We start from the raw sequence: 16,827 nt of genomic DNA on the forward strand, positions 1-16,827 counted from the left end.
AGCTGCAGACGTGGAGGGGTCTCGTCCCCTTCTTTCCTCAAGGCCTCCCCAGCACACCTTCCTTCTCAAACGTACCTTGTCGTTGATCCAGTCCATCACGTCCTCACATTCTCGTAAGAACTGCACCAGCTTCTGGGCCTGCAGTAGCTTGATTCCTTTCTCCCGCATCTTCTCCAGAAGTAATTCCCATTGGCGGTGCAGCTCCATCAAACGAGTCTGGAGGGTAAAGAGCCCAACCCCACAGATTACAACCTTTTCTGTGGGGTCTGGCTCCTCCATAGAGTTCCAACAAGTTAGAAACCTCACAGAGCTCTGAACAAGTCTTTTTAAGAAGACAGATAATCCCTACACTGAGGGGAAATTGTAAAGTTAACTGAGAAGAGGAAAATGCATACACTTCACAGTGGTTTGGTAGGTCTTAAAGTACAAAATAACTGACCTTTCGTAGGTAGATGTATTCTAGTTTATGCCAAGGAATTTATTATTTTGTAATTATCAGTTATTATTGATATCACATTATTTGGTAAGTATTTAGGTAATGTTTTTAGATATATTAACTGTTAAATTATTACAGTGGGATTTCTAGGTCATAAGACTACTGGGGAAGGAAAGATGAGGTGTGATCATGCAACCGCAGCAGGAATCACTTAAGTGTGTGTTCTGAATTCACGGAGGTAAAGGGGAGAAAACAAGATGTCCCATAGGCATCATACGTGTAAAGAAATAACTATGAGGCACAAGTAAAGAGGAAAACCTTAGTATAAAGGTAAAAAGATGGGGTCCTGAAACACAATCAGCTGTCAAAGAGGACTCCTGGCAGAAGCTGTTTTGGTGTTTCGTGAAAAGATGCAGCTTGTGGTACACACAGTACATCCCAAGTGAGGTTTACATCAAGCTGCGCCCAGGTGGCAGCCACAGGCCCAAACAGTCACTTCCCAGCATTTTGGGTTCTCACGGCACAGTCCTAGTAAGGACTCGTCAGGAACCAGAGGGATTATCATCAATTCAAGCTTAGGCGATGCAGTCTGGCATTCTAACCCAATCTCTAGGTGTTGATTATGCCTACCCAAGATACTGGGAGTTTCTGTATAACACAGACAGAAACAAGTGACACAAACACGAACACTACCAGGAGAGAAACCTGGGATCCACCCATCGTTGAGATGCCACTGCCCGCAAACTGAGAAGTTGAAAGCCACGGGATAGTCAACATGGGTGGATGCTCTTAGGAGCAAGTACTGGTGGTTCATTTGAAAGGAGAAAGCACTGGGAGGAAGATAAAGGCTCACACAATTCACTTCCACCACTACAATCACTTCCATCGCTGATGGTTCAAACCGGAGTCCACCACTGAGAAGGAAGTGAAAGGCATTCCCAGGCAAGGGGGAAAAGGCAACCAACAGCAAGTCAATACTCCACCTACTCGGATGTGGGAGCCAATGTGGGTGGCGGTCACTATGGGGCGCCACGCCGTCCGGTACGGTGTGAAAGTCTAAACCGGTGACAGACAGGTTATCCAGGACACAAACAGTCTTCACAGCCCACCCACCTTCCTCTACGTTAATGCTGCCTGCCTAACTAAGCTACTGCGTTACTGGGCCAGGTCAGTTAGCAAGACAGGGCGGCCATGGGGCCTGGGGGCACGGATGCAGGGATTAAAGGAGAACGCTTTGCTTTTTTTTTTTTTAATTTTTTGGCCGTACTGCGCTGCATACGGGATCTTGGTTCCCCAACCAGGGATCGAACCTGCACCCCCTGCAGTGAAAGTGTGGGGTCTTAACCACTGGACTGCCAGGGAAGTCCCCCCTTTGCTCAAATTAAAATGAGGCCACAGAAGCCTCAAGAAAATCCTCACCTACAAGTCAGCCGTCAGTCTCTCACAAATCTCATTTCCATACCCTCGAGGGAAGAGCCGGGGCCAGGCCTGTTCCAGGACTGGAACAACTTTCCCACTCCCAGTATGTCTCCTCTTGTCAATACTGCAGTTTTGACAGAGGCCAGTTTCACAAGCTTGCTGGTGTCTGAGAGCGTGAGTGGGCAGGGAGGCAGGTGCGCTTAGGGAGCGCGTGGACAGCGGGCAGGGTGGAGGAGAATCCCGGCTCAGGCAAAGTTCTCAGCAGGGGCCTGAGCAAGCAGCAGCAGCTTTCAGAGAAGCAGCTGGGGGGAAAGAAAGCTGACAGGAATGAAACTCGGGCTGGGAAAACAAAGTGGATAACTGTGACTAAAGAAAGGAGTAGACTGAGACGCTGGTTCTGTCACCTAGTAGCTGTGGGAACCTGAGCAAGCTGCTCAAAATTCTCCGAGCCTCAGCTTCTTCCCTTCCATCCTACGGCGACCTTGCAAGCTTCTTGTGAAGATTAGAGAACGTATGTAAAAGTCCTAGCAAAGTGTTCGCACATAAATGGCTATTAACAGCGTCTCAACAAATAGTAGCTAACAGTAGTTTCAAATTTTTTTTTGGATAAATTTATTTATTTTTGGCTGCGTTGGGTCTTTGTTGCTGCGTGCAGGCTTTCTCTAGTTGCGGCGAGCAGGGGCTACTGTTCGTTGTGGTGGCACATGGGCTCAGCAGTTGTGGCTCACAGGCTGTAGAGCGCAGGCTCAGTAGTTGTGGCACACGGGCTTAGTTGCTCTGTGGCATGTGGGGTCTTCCTGGACCAGGGCTTGAACCCGTGTCCCCTGCACTGGCAGGTGGATTCTTAACCACTGTGCCACCAGGGAAGTCCCTCAAATGCTGCTTTAATAAGATCTCTAAACAGGGAAGAGGGGAATGAAGAGAGCTTTGGGTCTCCCTCCCCCACATTAATTACTAAAGACAAACACTTGATCTATTTCTCATACTTCCCCATCTGTAACCTGGTTAAACTAATACAGAGCAGCTGAATCAGCAAATCGGCACTCGGGCTGATTTCATGTACAGTAAGACTATATACAAAAGAGTGGGGAAATGAGCAGATGCATCCTTGTACTCTCTTGGCCGCGCCACGCAGCAGGCGGGATCTTAGTTCCCCAACCAGGGATCAAACCCATGCCCCCTGCAGTGGAAGCACAAAGTCTTAACCACCGGACCGCCAGGGAAGTCCCACATCTTTGTATTTAATTGCAGAGACACGCATCATATTGCCTGCATGGGTTGAATGTAGTAATTAAATAGTTGGCATATAGCATTTAGAATTTACTTTTACTGCCTGTTTACAATCATTACTAGTAATAGTTTATTATTAATAATAAGCTTAAGGCTAATTGCGAGTCTTCAGTGTAAGACTGCAGAGTATATTAGAGCAAAAGAGACACAGTAAGTATTTACTAGACCAGAACCTAAGGGAATGAAATCCCTGTGGGTGTTCCACTGTGCATCTCAGGGAACAGCAGAGGATGAGACATTTCTAGCTGTGGCTTTCATCTTAGTCTTTGGGACTGCCTTGACAGGTCAAGGACTGAAAAGGTTGGTCCCTCAATGGAACGAGACTTTGGATGACAAAGAACAAAGACAGATAAGAAGGAAATCAAAGATAGATGAGAGCATCCAGCTATGAGAGACTAAGCATGCGCACTTCATCCTAAAGAGGCTTGTTTGCCCTTAATACCTTGGTATTGGAAATGTGAAACAAAACAGAGAAAGACCAATTACTGCCCCAGCCTCGACAAATGGCGCCCAAACAAGCCAGGCCAAGTCTGAGGACTCCTGCTTCAAAGTAAGCTACATCGCCACGGTCACCGACCAACAGGTTCCACACGTCATTCCTCACAGCTGGACCTTTAACAGGCTTGCTGACCAGACCTCAGTAAATCCCTCCTGGGGCAAGGTACCAAGATCCAGAGAGCAAGCTTTCCGACAGAGAACTTTATAGTGTCTGTGATTAATCCTATTTATCTTTGTGTCCTAATCCCTAAATTCACCAATTTCACTAATATGCTCTCCCATCCAATTACCATCTGAAAATGTTAGAAGTTTAATATATGCAGTCTTCTTTAAAGTCTAATTGCATCCTAATTTGTTCCACAAAAAGAACATTAATTTCCTCACTGAGTACACAAACGCTTGTTTATAGACCTACTGAATCATCATATTACAAAAGCAGGAGTTGGTAACTCCATCAGGATACTTCACAAATTCCTTTAAAAGGCTAGAAAAATCTATCTTTTTAGGAACCCAAATTTACATGTAAGCATGAATCCACATTCCTCTACCAGAGAGGAAGGCCATCCACACCAGGCACGGCTCTTACTCACCCTGATGGTTTCAGATGCAAAGTGCCCTTCTGAGATCATGAGGTTGCCAGTTTCATCCAGCTTCACAATGGCTCCCGAGTTGGCCTGCACCTCAGCTTCAAAGGCTTGATGCTTCTGCAGCTTGCCCTGTCGGTGGACCGTGAAATGAGCCATACGTGCTCCTCGGCACGCGTCATTCTGCGCCCAGCTCCCTATTATTCCTCCCCTCCTGCATCCCACTCCCTCTCTCTATGGACGCCTCACTCAGCCTCCCAACCATCCCCCTACCGGTTCAATTACTCAAATGCTCTGCCTGCATCCATACTTGCCCTCTAAAAGCTTGGCCATTGAGGACCACAGCTTTGCAGACAGCAAAAGATGCTACAAAATATCGTAATTTTCTTGTGTATCAGGAAATGAGCCTTTATGGACATCCAATCCCTTTTAGAAATACAGAACCATACTGAGAGCCTGCTTAGCATGTAGTGTTTATCTTTGACGAATCCATTCACATTCATTCATGATATGACTTTTTTTAGCTTGCTTTAGAAACCATACTCTTTGACTGATTTGATACATTCCATTTCTTAATACCTCCCTTTACTCACATGCTGAGCTGGGCAGGGCCTGCACCTAAACCAGCGTTCATCATTTTCTCTTCTCAGACGACTTTGGCATAGTAAAAAAACCATGGGTACAACCACTGTTCCACTTGCTAAAAAAAAAGTCTTTCACCAAAATCAACAAGAAGAAAGGCTTTTTTTTTAAACAGCTATACAAATTTTCACCAGCAACAACACTGTTAGCATACCTTTCTCAAAAACACATATTCCAAGAGATCAAACCAGACCCTCCCTGAAAAATGATGAAGGATCACCAATGGCTGTAAGGCAGCGGGTTGAGAACCATCGGCTTAAAGCATCCGCAAAAGATAAATTAAAACCTGCAGGATTCCACATTCATGCTCACTAATACAACCACTAAGGGCTTTTCAGAATAGTGAGTTAGTCCTTCCTTATGTCTGATCTACATTCAATCTCTCAAGGTCATAATTAGCTCTGTATAAATTCGGGGCAAAGACATTGAGCTCTGGAGTTTTGGGAGGCACCTCAGACACACCTGCAGGTTGGTTGGGTCTTTATAGTTCTCATCAGATGCAATCTGCAGTTTCTCCTGAATCCATTTCTCCAGCTCCTCAGCATCTCTTTGGAAAAACTGGAATCGGTACGAATCTTCAAGCTTCTGGCGCCTAAGCGTCGAAAGCTCCTTGAAGCGGTGGTATCTGTCCAGGACCTGCTGCCTCCTCTCCTGGATGTCCTCTGCTGTCTCCAGCACTTTGACCCCGCTTGGGTCCATTTTCTGAAAAGACAGAAAGTCCTGAAGTAAGCACATGACACCAAAATAGACTTAATGGCATTAGCCTCTTGGAAGGAAATAAAGAATTATGAGAGCCTGAGCAGACAAATGAATTGAAAGTGGTCCCTTCTAAGGAGCTAAGAGTGAAGCCCAGGCCCCATTCCCTCATAAAAAATGGCTGCCCAAGTGGGCCCCTCAGAGGATGCCTCGCCAACACTGCAATGAGACCAGGCGAGAAATGTGAAGGGGAGAACTATGGTTTACACTGTCAATTCTACAGAGCCTTGAGAATTCAAAGGAAACACCAACTTTGGAGCTCAAAGAATTACTGAGAAATCCATTCAACAGTCCTTTCATCTGGTCTGTGCATTTCATGGTGTGGAGATTAGAAAACATTTACTCTATTTTTTTTTTTTTTGCGCTACACGGGCCTCTCCCGTTGCAGCCTCTCCCATTGCAGAGCACAGGCTCCGGACGCGCAGGCTCAGCGGCCGTGGCTCACGGGCCCAGCCGCTCCGCGGCATGTGGGATCTTCCCGGACTGGGGCACGAACCCGCATCCCCTGCATGGGCAGGTGGACTCTCAACCACTGTGTCACCAGGGAAGCCCGAAAACATTTATTCTTAATTCAGCTTTTCTACCTTTCTAGATCTCAGCCTGTTATTCACTGAAGAAAAGGGAATGATTATCAAGTAACTTGAGTCTTTTTGTTTCAATTAATTTATTTTGGGGGGCTGCATTGGGTTTTCACTGTTGCGTGTGGGCTTTCTCTAGTTGTGGTGAGCGGGGGCTACTCTTCGTTGCGGCGTGCGGGTTTCTCATTGCTGTAGCTTCTCTTGACGTGGAGCACGGGCTCTAGGTGTGCAGGCTTCAGTAGTTGAGGCACGTGAGCTTCAGTAGTTGTGGCTCGCAGGCTCTAGAGCGCAGGCTCAGTAGTTGTGGCGCACGGGCTTAGTTGCTCCGTGGCATGTGGGATCTTCCCAGACCAGGGCTCGAACCTGTGTCCCCTGCATTGGCAGGCAGATTCCTAACCACTGCACCACCAGGGAAGCCCAGTAACTGAGTCTTTAACATCAAAATCCAATTGGATTTACCTAAAGTAGTGGATTTCTCAGTCACCCCAAAAAGTCAATCCTACAATCTCCTTCAGGCTGGGCAATGAACAGGCTTTGCTTCATCTGAATTCACAGAATTAAAAGAAAATCACAGCATATCTTAAAAAAAAAAAGGTGTGGTGAAAGATTTATCCTACCTGACTCTTACCTGCTCCATTTAACAATAAACACAGGCTAATTGAGTAGGTGGTACTTCCCCATAGCACTCAATCTACCCCAACTTTAAACTCTCAGATCTGGACAGTTTCACCAACCTTTAATGTCAAAAGAAAATCTGACCTATTTACGGGACAAACCCAGAATATGCTCCCTGCTCTTCTCTCAGGAATAAGCCATTTTATCCTCTAACCAAGGAAGGACGCACAGAAGGAAATAGGTACACACTAATGACAAAGAGCATGTAAATTTGTCAGTAACATGTGACCTTGTACGAGCTGCCTTCCCTCTCTGTGTCTCAATTTCCCAGAATGACTGGAAACACCAGTTGAAAATGAGATGGTCCCAAGACCCTTCTAACTTTAAAATTACGTTCTACAGAGAAGGGTCTGTGACCCGGTAAAAAAGCCGACCACATAAGCTTATGGTCTCTCCAGCTCTTGTTCCATAATTTATACAAGATATAAAAACTGTGCTGCCCAGGAAACATATTTGACAGCTCTTCCCGTTACCCTGTTCGCCTGGCCCAGCCGATGGGAAAGGAGAGGCTGGCTAAGGATTAGGTCTGGAGGCCACTGTGTGCCCCCCATTCCCTGCCCCCATCCAGCTGTGAGATAAACAACACTGCTAAGCTCGGGGCAAAGTTTCCAGCTCTTCAGAGAGAAAAGCAGCTTTAAGAGGCGTCAAGAAAAGTTACCGACTGCACCTAACCAACTCTGAGGTCTATCTTTTCTATGAAGAGACCTAGATTCCTAGGGAGAGAACGTGAGGGGATTTTAGCCCTATCACCATTCCTTCCAAATTACTCTCCACATATTAACCATTTATCTTTATTGGTTTTCTCCCACAAAGTCCAATGTATTTGTTTGACTATAACAAGAAACATATTCTTTGCCACGTCATTCCCATGCTTTAAAACCTTTCATCACTCCCTTCTGAGAGAGGAAAGAATCTACCTCTTTAGCTGAACCTTCCAATCTGGCCCAGCACACCTGACTGATATGTCTCACCCATGCCCCGTACCTTCCTGGCCCAGAGAAATACTCTCTTCCCAAACACATGATTCTCTCTAAAGACTCCAAGTCAGTTGCTCAGGCTTCCTTTGCCCAGAATGTCCTGTCTCTCCTCTGTCCAGATAACTCCCATTCATGTCTCAATAGGAGCTGAAATGAGGAAGCTGCAGGGATCTGGCCTCCTTACCAAGCTGTCCTCAAGGCTCCTTCCCTCCCTCCTTCTCTGATTTAATCACATTTTTCTGCAGATTTACAAAGCACTTGCACGTACTTCTCACGGTATAATGAGACTGAGCAATGTAATCTTTGTTGTTGTGTCCCGATTTCTTTCTTTTTTTTTTTTAAAGATTTTTTTGATGTGGACCTTTTTTTTTTGCGGTACGCGGGCCTCTCACTGTTGTGGCCTCTCCCGTTGCGGAGCCCAGGCTCCAGATGCACAGGCTCAGCGGCCATGGCCCACGGGCCCAGCCGCTCCGCGGCATGGGGGATCTTCCAGGACGGGGGCACGAACCCGTGTCCCCTGCATCGGCAGGCGTACTCTCAACCACTGCGCCACCAGGGAAGCCCAATGTGGACCATTTTTAAAGTCTTTATAGAATTTGTTACAATGTCGCTTCTGTTCTCCATTTTGGTTTTTGGCCACAAGATCTTAGCTCCCTGATGCCCCGCATTGGAAGGCGTAGTCTTAACCACTGGACCACCAGGGAAGTCCCAATTGTATCCCGATTTCTAGCAGACAGATGTCATTAACAAATGTTTGTTTGAGTGCTGGAGAAGCAGCTCTGAGCTCCTCTGTGAAGGGTGGAGAGAGCTCCGTAGTCCACCCCAGTTTCATTTCTGTATCGTCAAACTGGAATTCTGGCCAGGTAACAGCTAGATTTGGTGGCTGAATGAACAGCTGGAATGTGCTGACTGAAGCTACAACACGGGGCGTCAACCTAATGACCAGACCTGAATTACTGAGCTTGGGTGGTCCGCACCCGGATAACCGCTCTTTTCACGCTGGCAGGGTGGGACCTTGGGGAAATCGAGTTCAGGAAAGCACAGTTTTGTATCATCCATAGATAGCTATGTCTGAAAAAAATAGTTTCTGTTCTTAAAATGGGCTTCAAGAGAGGCCTTAAACCCAAAAACTGAGGGTAACCTTGACAAAGGAAACGTCTGTTAAGAACAGGGCCGTTCTGGTTTACACTGCCGCCCTAGGACATCAGCCTCTTTGGGATCTTGACAAGAATCCCTACCAGTCCGGCCACATTTACGATTCACTCGTTCACCTGCGTGACCTGCTCCAGGCATACCTTACATCAAACTCCCTCATCAAGCCCAAGTTACAGGCCCGGGGCAGGTCCACTTCCCAAACCAGGAAGTTCCCTCTAGCCGAAATGTTCTCTTCTCCCCCACTCCCAACTCGACCATTAATACCATTCAAACCCCTCCAAGTCTAAAGGAACTACGCTGTCCTGTCTGCAGCCCTGAATCAGAAGCCCTCACTCCTTCTCTGGCCCCCTTAGAGCAACTTCACGTCACATTCTACCACGTGATTACTGTCTTCTCCCTGCGTTTTTGTAAGTTCTCTAGGGAATTTAGAGTTCCTAAGGGACTATAAAAGAGACCTTATCTTACTCTCTGACCACAGAACTCAGCACACATTTAGACAGTCAATTACACTCTGAGCTTAGAAATAGAGAAACTGCTGTCACTTCATTATTAAGTGGTCAGGAGACAAAAGATCATCTAATAAGCAAGTTGTAGAGCTAGGGTGACCCAGGATGCTCCAGTTCCCAGACCAGCATGCTAGAACCAGTGATTCTTAACATGATCGGAGCTGACACACTCTATTAAAGGCTGTTCAGTTATTTATTAATTCCCTTTACTACCTCTTATCTTTTCCATCCCCACGTGAGGGGGGAAAAAAAGCGGGAAGGAGCATATATGAATCATTAAAAAAAATCAAAATTAACTCTTTTAAGATTGAGTCTTCTTAAAGTTAGTAAACAATTGGTGTTAAGAATAATTTATATACTTCCTTTGTTCTCATCTCTCCAGAAACAGTTAGGTGGAGAAACAGTAGGAAACTGTGTGTCTAATTCGCTTGCTTATAAAATTTCCAAGGAATGTATAGCTAGTTATGCATGTAACAACAGCTCCACTGTATGTGCCTTTCTACAAGATGTCTCAGTCTTTAGAATGTCTATGGCGTTTGTCCTGCCGCCCCAGATGACAGGATTCACTGCATTTCCTTTAGCTGCCACGGAAATCTCTAAACGATCACATTCGGAAGCAGCCCTTTCCGATGAAAAAAGAATTCCCAACATAATAATACTGAAAAGGTTCCCCCTGAGCGAGCCCCTCGGCCTGGGCTGCGCTTGCTGATCTGACCCTACCAATCCAGGGAGACAGTCCAGCGAGGCCCTGCTGAAATTAACCAACCTAAAAGGCCCTCTTTGTCACCCCAGTGAAGTAGAACAAGTCAATTCTATACCAAGTGCTTTGGTCAGGCAATAATGGACTTTTCTTTCCTGCAGTAGATCAGCTGACGCCAGTAGGTGGGAGCTTGGCCAAGTCACAACTGGCTGTCTCCGGGGAGCTGGGCATCTGAAAGTCAGCAGTGCTCTCCCACTGCTGTGGGCACTCAGAGCTTTCATTTGCGTGATTACAGGAGCCAAGGATGACAGGGTAACGGCAGTTCCTCCCCACCCCTTCTCCTGATAGGGAGCTGTCTCTATACAAGTTCCAGTTTCTCTTTGCTCCTAAATGGCTCATTTCCACAGACTACATTAAACACAGGAAAAAATCTCCTATCTCCAAAGAACTACTGCCATCCAAAGGTGCTACGACCTCTCACCCAAAACTCTGTGAGAGTTAGTGGAATTTTCTGGACTCTGCCTGTGTGCACCGTGTTCCCTGAGGCTGCTGCACACTGCAAGAACTCCACCCCAGGCCAGAAATGTGCAGCTGACTGATAGGGTGGACTCCACAAAGAATGCCCTGGGCTGTTCCCAGCCTTAATGGGATTAACACCTTTTGAGAGCTAGAGAGGAAGACTTTGGGAAATGTGCCATAAAAAAAAAAAATCTCCAACCATACCAGCCTATCTAGCTATTCCACTGACTGCCTAAAAACCGCAAAGGAGCCACATTCCAGGACAGCAATCAACTGACTGCTTATCTCAACTCTGATTTTGTCAATCAGGTCTATGTTTGTGGCTAATGAAGGAGGAGAGACGAAGGGCTAAATGTACTCTCTGTTTAAGGACAGCTTCCCATTTAAGGGAACTGAAGAAAAAAGGTCATATTTTGGCAAATAATTATTAGAGAAGACTGGCTATTTTTAAATGCTGCTGCAATGCAGCAATCAAAATGTGAGCTGCATCATTCCGCAAGTAATGTGAACTGAGCACAGAGGATAAAACAGGAATTACATCTATGTCCTCTATTGTAATAAATAAAAAGAACCTGTCCGTATTCTTACAATACAGCTAGATCTCTGAGAAGAAAGCCAAGATATGAATCTTGGCTAGAAAGTTCTGGTTTAATCCAAAGTCATGCACGAGAATGACTCCTCATAACCAGCACCAACTTATACACATTATCAATGGAAAATGATTCCTACAAAAGAAGTCAGCCATTAATTAATATCTTTGTCTTCTTGACAACTGCCAACAGACAGCTGTCCGAGGCAGTTCTTGCTATGTACTTAGGGAAGTTTTTAAAGCCTTACCCTCATCCACAGAAGCTATAAGACCACTGTGCAAGGGGAGGTGTCTGTGTGCGGAGGGCGGGGAGAGGCAGTGGGTGGGAAGAACACTGTTAAGCAACAGAAAAGACTGTGGAGACACACACTTTCAAACCAAAGGTCAAATGCTTCCAACTCTGCTCACTTGGCACCTGCAGTGAGTGAGTAGCTTAGGACACCCTCACGCAGATCTTGGAGAGTGGAAGAATTCACTAGTCAAGAGTTTCCCTCTGGAACCTCAGAAGACAGTAAAACTGTCATGAAGACAAGAGGAGTGCCTATTTGGAAACAAAGGTCTGGGAGTGCCGACATCTTAGCGAGCTGAATGTGGCAGACAGGGGAGTTTGGAACACTGCAAGATGAATTCAGACCTCAGGCAGGACTCAGATATATTGTTTTGCAGGGAAAGGGATTTTCAGGACTAACAGGATGAAGAGAGCATTTGGCTCTATGGAAAAATTCATAAAGATCACCCAGAGCAAAATGTCAGAGGAACCATCCATCAGTTCTGTTTTTGTTGCTTAGTCAGAGCCCAAAGGTGCGGAACCAACAATGCCCTTTTTCCCCGGCTTAGAAAGCCAGCACATTTTACATTTCCAAAGCAGGAGAACTACATCCACGGATGCGGAAGGGCTCCCCGAGAACAAAGCACCAAAGAATTGGTGAGCACCATAAAATCCGATGCCAACTGATTCTCAGATTAAGTGAATTAAGTCAAAACCAGCTCGGCTGCAGATTTTAGTGGTAGACCTGAGGGTAAGCAAAGAGGTAAATGATATATAAATTAAGAATTTTAACCATGGAAAAAACAGAAATATTTTTGCTTAAACCGCATTCCAATCAGGATTGTAGATATGCACGTCAGCCTTCAAACTGATTAATTCAACTTGTTAGCAGTATTCTGCGGAGGTGAGCAGGGATTTAGCTTAAAGAAGCAAAAGGTTCATACTGTACTGCATCAAAATCCAGAAACGCCAAGCAAGGTTGAGAAAACTTACTCCTGAATGCCTCCCAAACACTACCTTGCTGCTACTTACCTTTTATAACCTGTAAAATCCAGATGAGAGGTGTTTAAGTGCAAAATATTGTTACTGAGCTTCAAAACAGGAAAAAGGTATAACGTGCCCATTTTTATAAACCTTGTTTAAACAATTAACCAGTCTGATTTATAAAAGGGCTTGCCTCGGATTTATCACCCATAATCACTAGAAATTTGCAGAGCTTATACTTCTGCTTATGGGATATCAAGACATTAATTTTAAGCATTTTTCTTTCTGAAAAAGGTCCAATTTAGCAAACACGTAAAAACTGTACACAAATAAAAACATGGGGAGTGAGCTTTTTTATAAACTAGAAAATCCAAGTTCCATTTCATTATAAGGATTGTGGCAAAAAAACGTAAATCAATGGAAACAGGAAACAAACCCAAGTTTACGATATTTGTCAAATTGAAAAACACTATTTTTACATGTTTTCAGATTACTTTTTCTAAATATCTAAGATAATGTGTTTAGTCCCTTGGTTTTTAAGAACCAAGTAACCATCAATCAAAAAAATTAGCAAACAGTACATGCAGACACCAGTAGGGTGATAAGAAATTAATATATTCATGCCTTAAAGAGAGGAAGGTAAAAAAACAAAGGCTTTGGAAATTTTAGAATAAATCTACTAAGACTTTTGTTCATGTAACACCAAAGAAAACAAACAAAAGCCCAAACCCTAACCAATTTGCTTAACAGGTCATGCAGGAGGGGTTTCTTCCCCCTCTCTTTGGATCATTCAACCTCTTTGACACATGTGTCTTCACTGCAAGCCAGGCAAAACCGAAAAGGTAACACACTTCCCGCATGCTGGTCAAATACCTGGACTCTGCGTTTACGAAATGATGACAGCATGATGGAGGAATGTGGCGTCTGAAGAGGGAGGGCGAAGAGCAAGGTAACAAGCTTCTAAGGGCAAACTGAACACGATAATTTCACAATGAAGACAACAGGTCTTTAAAAATATATGAATACAGGTAAAAATCAAATTTTAGCTATTTTCCCAGCGCCCTTCTCATTCTACAGAGCTTCTAAACCAGGAATTGAAAATGCAGAAAGAACCAAGGTTCTCTGGTCTGAGCAGATGCGCTGCCTTGGCCATGTCATACCCTCTTCTGGGTCTCAGTTTCCCAATTTTCAAATAATCCTGAATACTAAATATCCCTTTTCTAGACGTGCACTCCCCCAACCCACGTTCCGATACATTAGCTGAGATTCCCAGTACTAGATGATTTCTGTACCCCCTTCCATTCAGTAATAAAATAGCATAATTTCGTGAAGTCATCAGAAGCAAGAACGAACTCAAGCTACAAAGATCAACCTTGGGCCTAGTTTACTGGGACACTTCCTTCACAAAATACTATTTCCTGTTCAAAACCCATACAAGAGGAGTATGCAAAAGCGGTGGAAGGGAAATACAAGCGCAGCTGCTTCTACCCACTGGCCCCAAGCGATCAGTTCTGTGGGCCTCCTCTGCATTCCTGGGGTCGGCATTTCAGGGTGCTGCATTCTTCTACCTACTCCGACCACAGCTGATGGGCTGCAGCAGACCCACCGCACGACTAGCAGAGTCCTCGCGTAGCCCACGGAGGATTGATTACAAGGCCGGATTCATGCCCACTGTCCTTAGTGCAGGTTCAGCAATGACAGGACTGTGGACTACTCCTGACACCCACTTCTCAGCATCTGCAGCCGCCCCCCCACCGCCGCCCCCGCGCCCAAGGGAAGAAGGCGGGTAAAGGAAGAGCAGAGGAAAGTCTCACCCAGGGAACCAAAAGATATACTTAAAAACAGCTCTCCGCACCTAAACCTGTTCATGAGATTGCTTGACAAGCTCATATTGTGAGCCTGTGACGTATCAGGTTGCTAATTATTCAATTCCTACAAACGCCCTGCCAAAGACCAAAAGCATATCGGAGAATGTTCCCCAGCTGACCGTTTACTGCAGGTCTGCCTCACACCTGTCCAGCAGAGAGCAAATCCACCTTCTGAGTCTCGGCTCTTCATCTAGGTCCCTGGATAACAGCTAACACACTTTGAGGGTCCCTTTGAGTAATATTGGCCCAGTTACTAAAAAAGGGTTACTGTTAATTTCCTGCACAGAGGCCCTTACTGCAGCACGTTTTTATTTTCCTGCAGCACATTTTTGAAACTCGGACTTCAATTTGACCTTTCAAAAGCTGACATTAGCTGCAGACAAAAGGGAAAATACATGACTAGTCTGATGAGTTGGAACCTTGGCTCGATGGCTTCATACAGCTGAGTGTTCCCACCGCTTTTCTTCAGGTTTTCTGTTTCCTGGCTGCAGACACTCCCACCCTTCCATCTTTGACACATTCTGTTTTAGTTAAGTCCAATTGCTATGACGACGCAATTTCTCAACACATTCTGAAAATATTTCATATGGTCTCTCTTCTCTTCTTCCCTAACAGCCATCATGGTAAGTTTTTCTAATATGCCATGATGAAGACAGAACAAAGGGCCTACATAGTTTAGGATCTATTATACAAAAGAGATTTGACAAGGTGTTGGGCAGTTCAAGCATCATCTCAACCCAGCTTCCTGAGCTATTCAAGCTTTTAATTTAAAACATATTCAACCCTTAACCTTGACAAGCCCTTTGTTTAAAATACATTTTAACCCAGTCCCTCATAGACTTTTAAAAGCAATTTTCTTTGGGAAGCATCTAATGAAATTCGCAGGGACTGCTTTCAAACAAAAGGCTGCTCTATCATTCAACACCGGCATGGCTGTAAAATTTTTGACAAATAATAATTATGTCCTTGACTCGAAAGACCCGGTCTCGGGGCAAGAAAAAAAAAAAAAGAACTCTAAGCTATTAAGTTACTCAGTTTGGGTCTCATACAAAGCAAGCGCCGCACCTACCTGCTATTTACAAGCAAATCACAGTTGGGAAAGAAAAATATGTTTATTACAGATAAGAAACGGAGATGGCCGGTCTCGGACCTCTCCGTCCAGAGAAGGCCAAGAACCGCCACACAGGATTAAATTAAGGTCAAAGAGCCCTTTACTCCCGGATTTTTCTCCTTCAAGGGCTGGGCCGGCATTGCTGGTGGGGATTTGAGAAAAGGAGCTGCACAAGTCGCTCCCCACTGAGGGAAGGGATTGGGGGCGGTGGGGGGAGCGCGCTCTGCGGAGAGGGGGTTGGAGAAACGATCCGGACCAGGAAGCCCCCGCCCCACCTGCCGCAGCCGGATGGAGCAGGGCGGGGCCGCAGCCAGGCTGGGCTGCGGGGAAGGACCCGGCGGCCTCGCCGCCCCCTCCGCCCAGTCAATGACATTCCAGCGGCCGGCGCCCAGGCTCGGCCCGGCGGCTCCTCAGCAGCCCACGCACCACAAGCCGGTCGCGGCCGGCTCGCCCGGTTCCCCGCCCGACGGAGGGAGCAGCGAGGCCGGCCGGGCTCACCTGTCCGCGCGCTGGCCCCGCCCTGCCCCAGGGGCCGTCCGGCTCCCCGCCCAGGGGTCGGCCGCCCTCGGGCCTCGCTCCCGCCCTGAGTTCGCCCGCTCCCCCTCTCACCGGCTCCTGGGGGTGGGGGCAGTGGGTGCGTCGGGCCGGGGGTGCTGGAGGAACCGACGGGGCTCAGCGGCCTCCGTTCCTCCCTGTTCGCTCCGCAGCGGGTAGTGGCGGCGACGCGCGCGCCCCGCCTCTTTTATAGGCGGCCACGCGCGTTCCGGCGGCGGGCGGTCGCGAGCTCGGGGGAAGCGCCGCAGCGCGGCGCGAGGGGCGGGGGCGAGCGCCGGCCAACCAAAGGGGGCGGAGCTCCCGCCTGCTCGCTGCCCGATCACCCGGCGGAAAGGGCCGAGAACTCCCGGAAGGAGCCGAAGCGGCGATGCGGCGGAAGAGTCGAGCCCCGGGAGGGACGCGGCAGGGTGGGGAAGGAATAGTGTGCGCGCCAGGGGTGGGGGTTGATGGTGCAGTGGAGTCGCTGCGTCCGCCCAGGCGGGCAGAGACGCTCCAGCCGCACCGCCCTCCCCGCAGCTGGCATCCTCCAATCCTGCCCCTCCCCGCCCTGCAGAGAATCTTCGGCAGCCCACCCCTCCGCCCCTGGGAGCCCTTCCAGGACTGCAGCGAAGGGCGGGGCAGGGCCATTGCCGCAGTCTGGCTGGGGATGCTGCGCGTCCCAGCCGGAAAAACGCCCAGCCCCAAAGGGTGAGATCACCCGTGTGTTTCTCTTCCTCC

General features: G+C 47.1%; 1 protein-coding gene across 3 annotated transcripts in view; it reads right to left on the reverse strand.

Moving 5' to 3' along the window:
• Positions 1-16,248, reverse strand: part of SPTAN1 (spectrin alpha, non-erythrocytic 1) — a 60,472-nt gene extending 44,224 nt beyond the window's left edge. For all 3 annotated transcript variants that reach the window (XM_082843582.1, XM_082843581.1, XM_082843583.1), the window contains exons 1-4: positions 16,165-16,248; positions 5,332-5,571; positions 4,234-4,359; positions 76-216 (exon numbers count right to left, since the gene is read on the reverse strand). In XM_082843582.1, coding sequence (XP_082699708.1) covers positions 76-216; positions 4,234-4,359; positions 5,332-5,568 — 504 coding nt within the window. In that variant the 5' untranslated portion in view covers positions 5,569-5,571; positions 16,165-16,248. The remainder of the gene's footprint in view (positions 1-75; positions 217-4,233; positions 4,360-5,331; positions 5,572-16,164) is intronic.
• Positions 16,249-16,827: the final 579 nt, after the last annotated feature.

The sequence above is a fragment of the Leucopleurus acutus genome, assembly GCF_964270905.1.
Source record: "Leucopleurus acutus genome assembly, chromosome: 7".
Classification (NCBI taxonomy): Eukaryota; Metazoa; Chordata; class Mammalia; order Artiodactyla; family Delphinidae; genus Leucopleurus; species Leucopleurus acutus.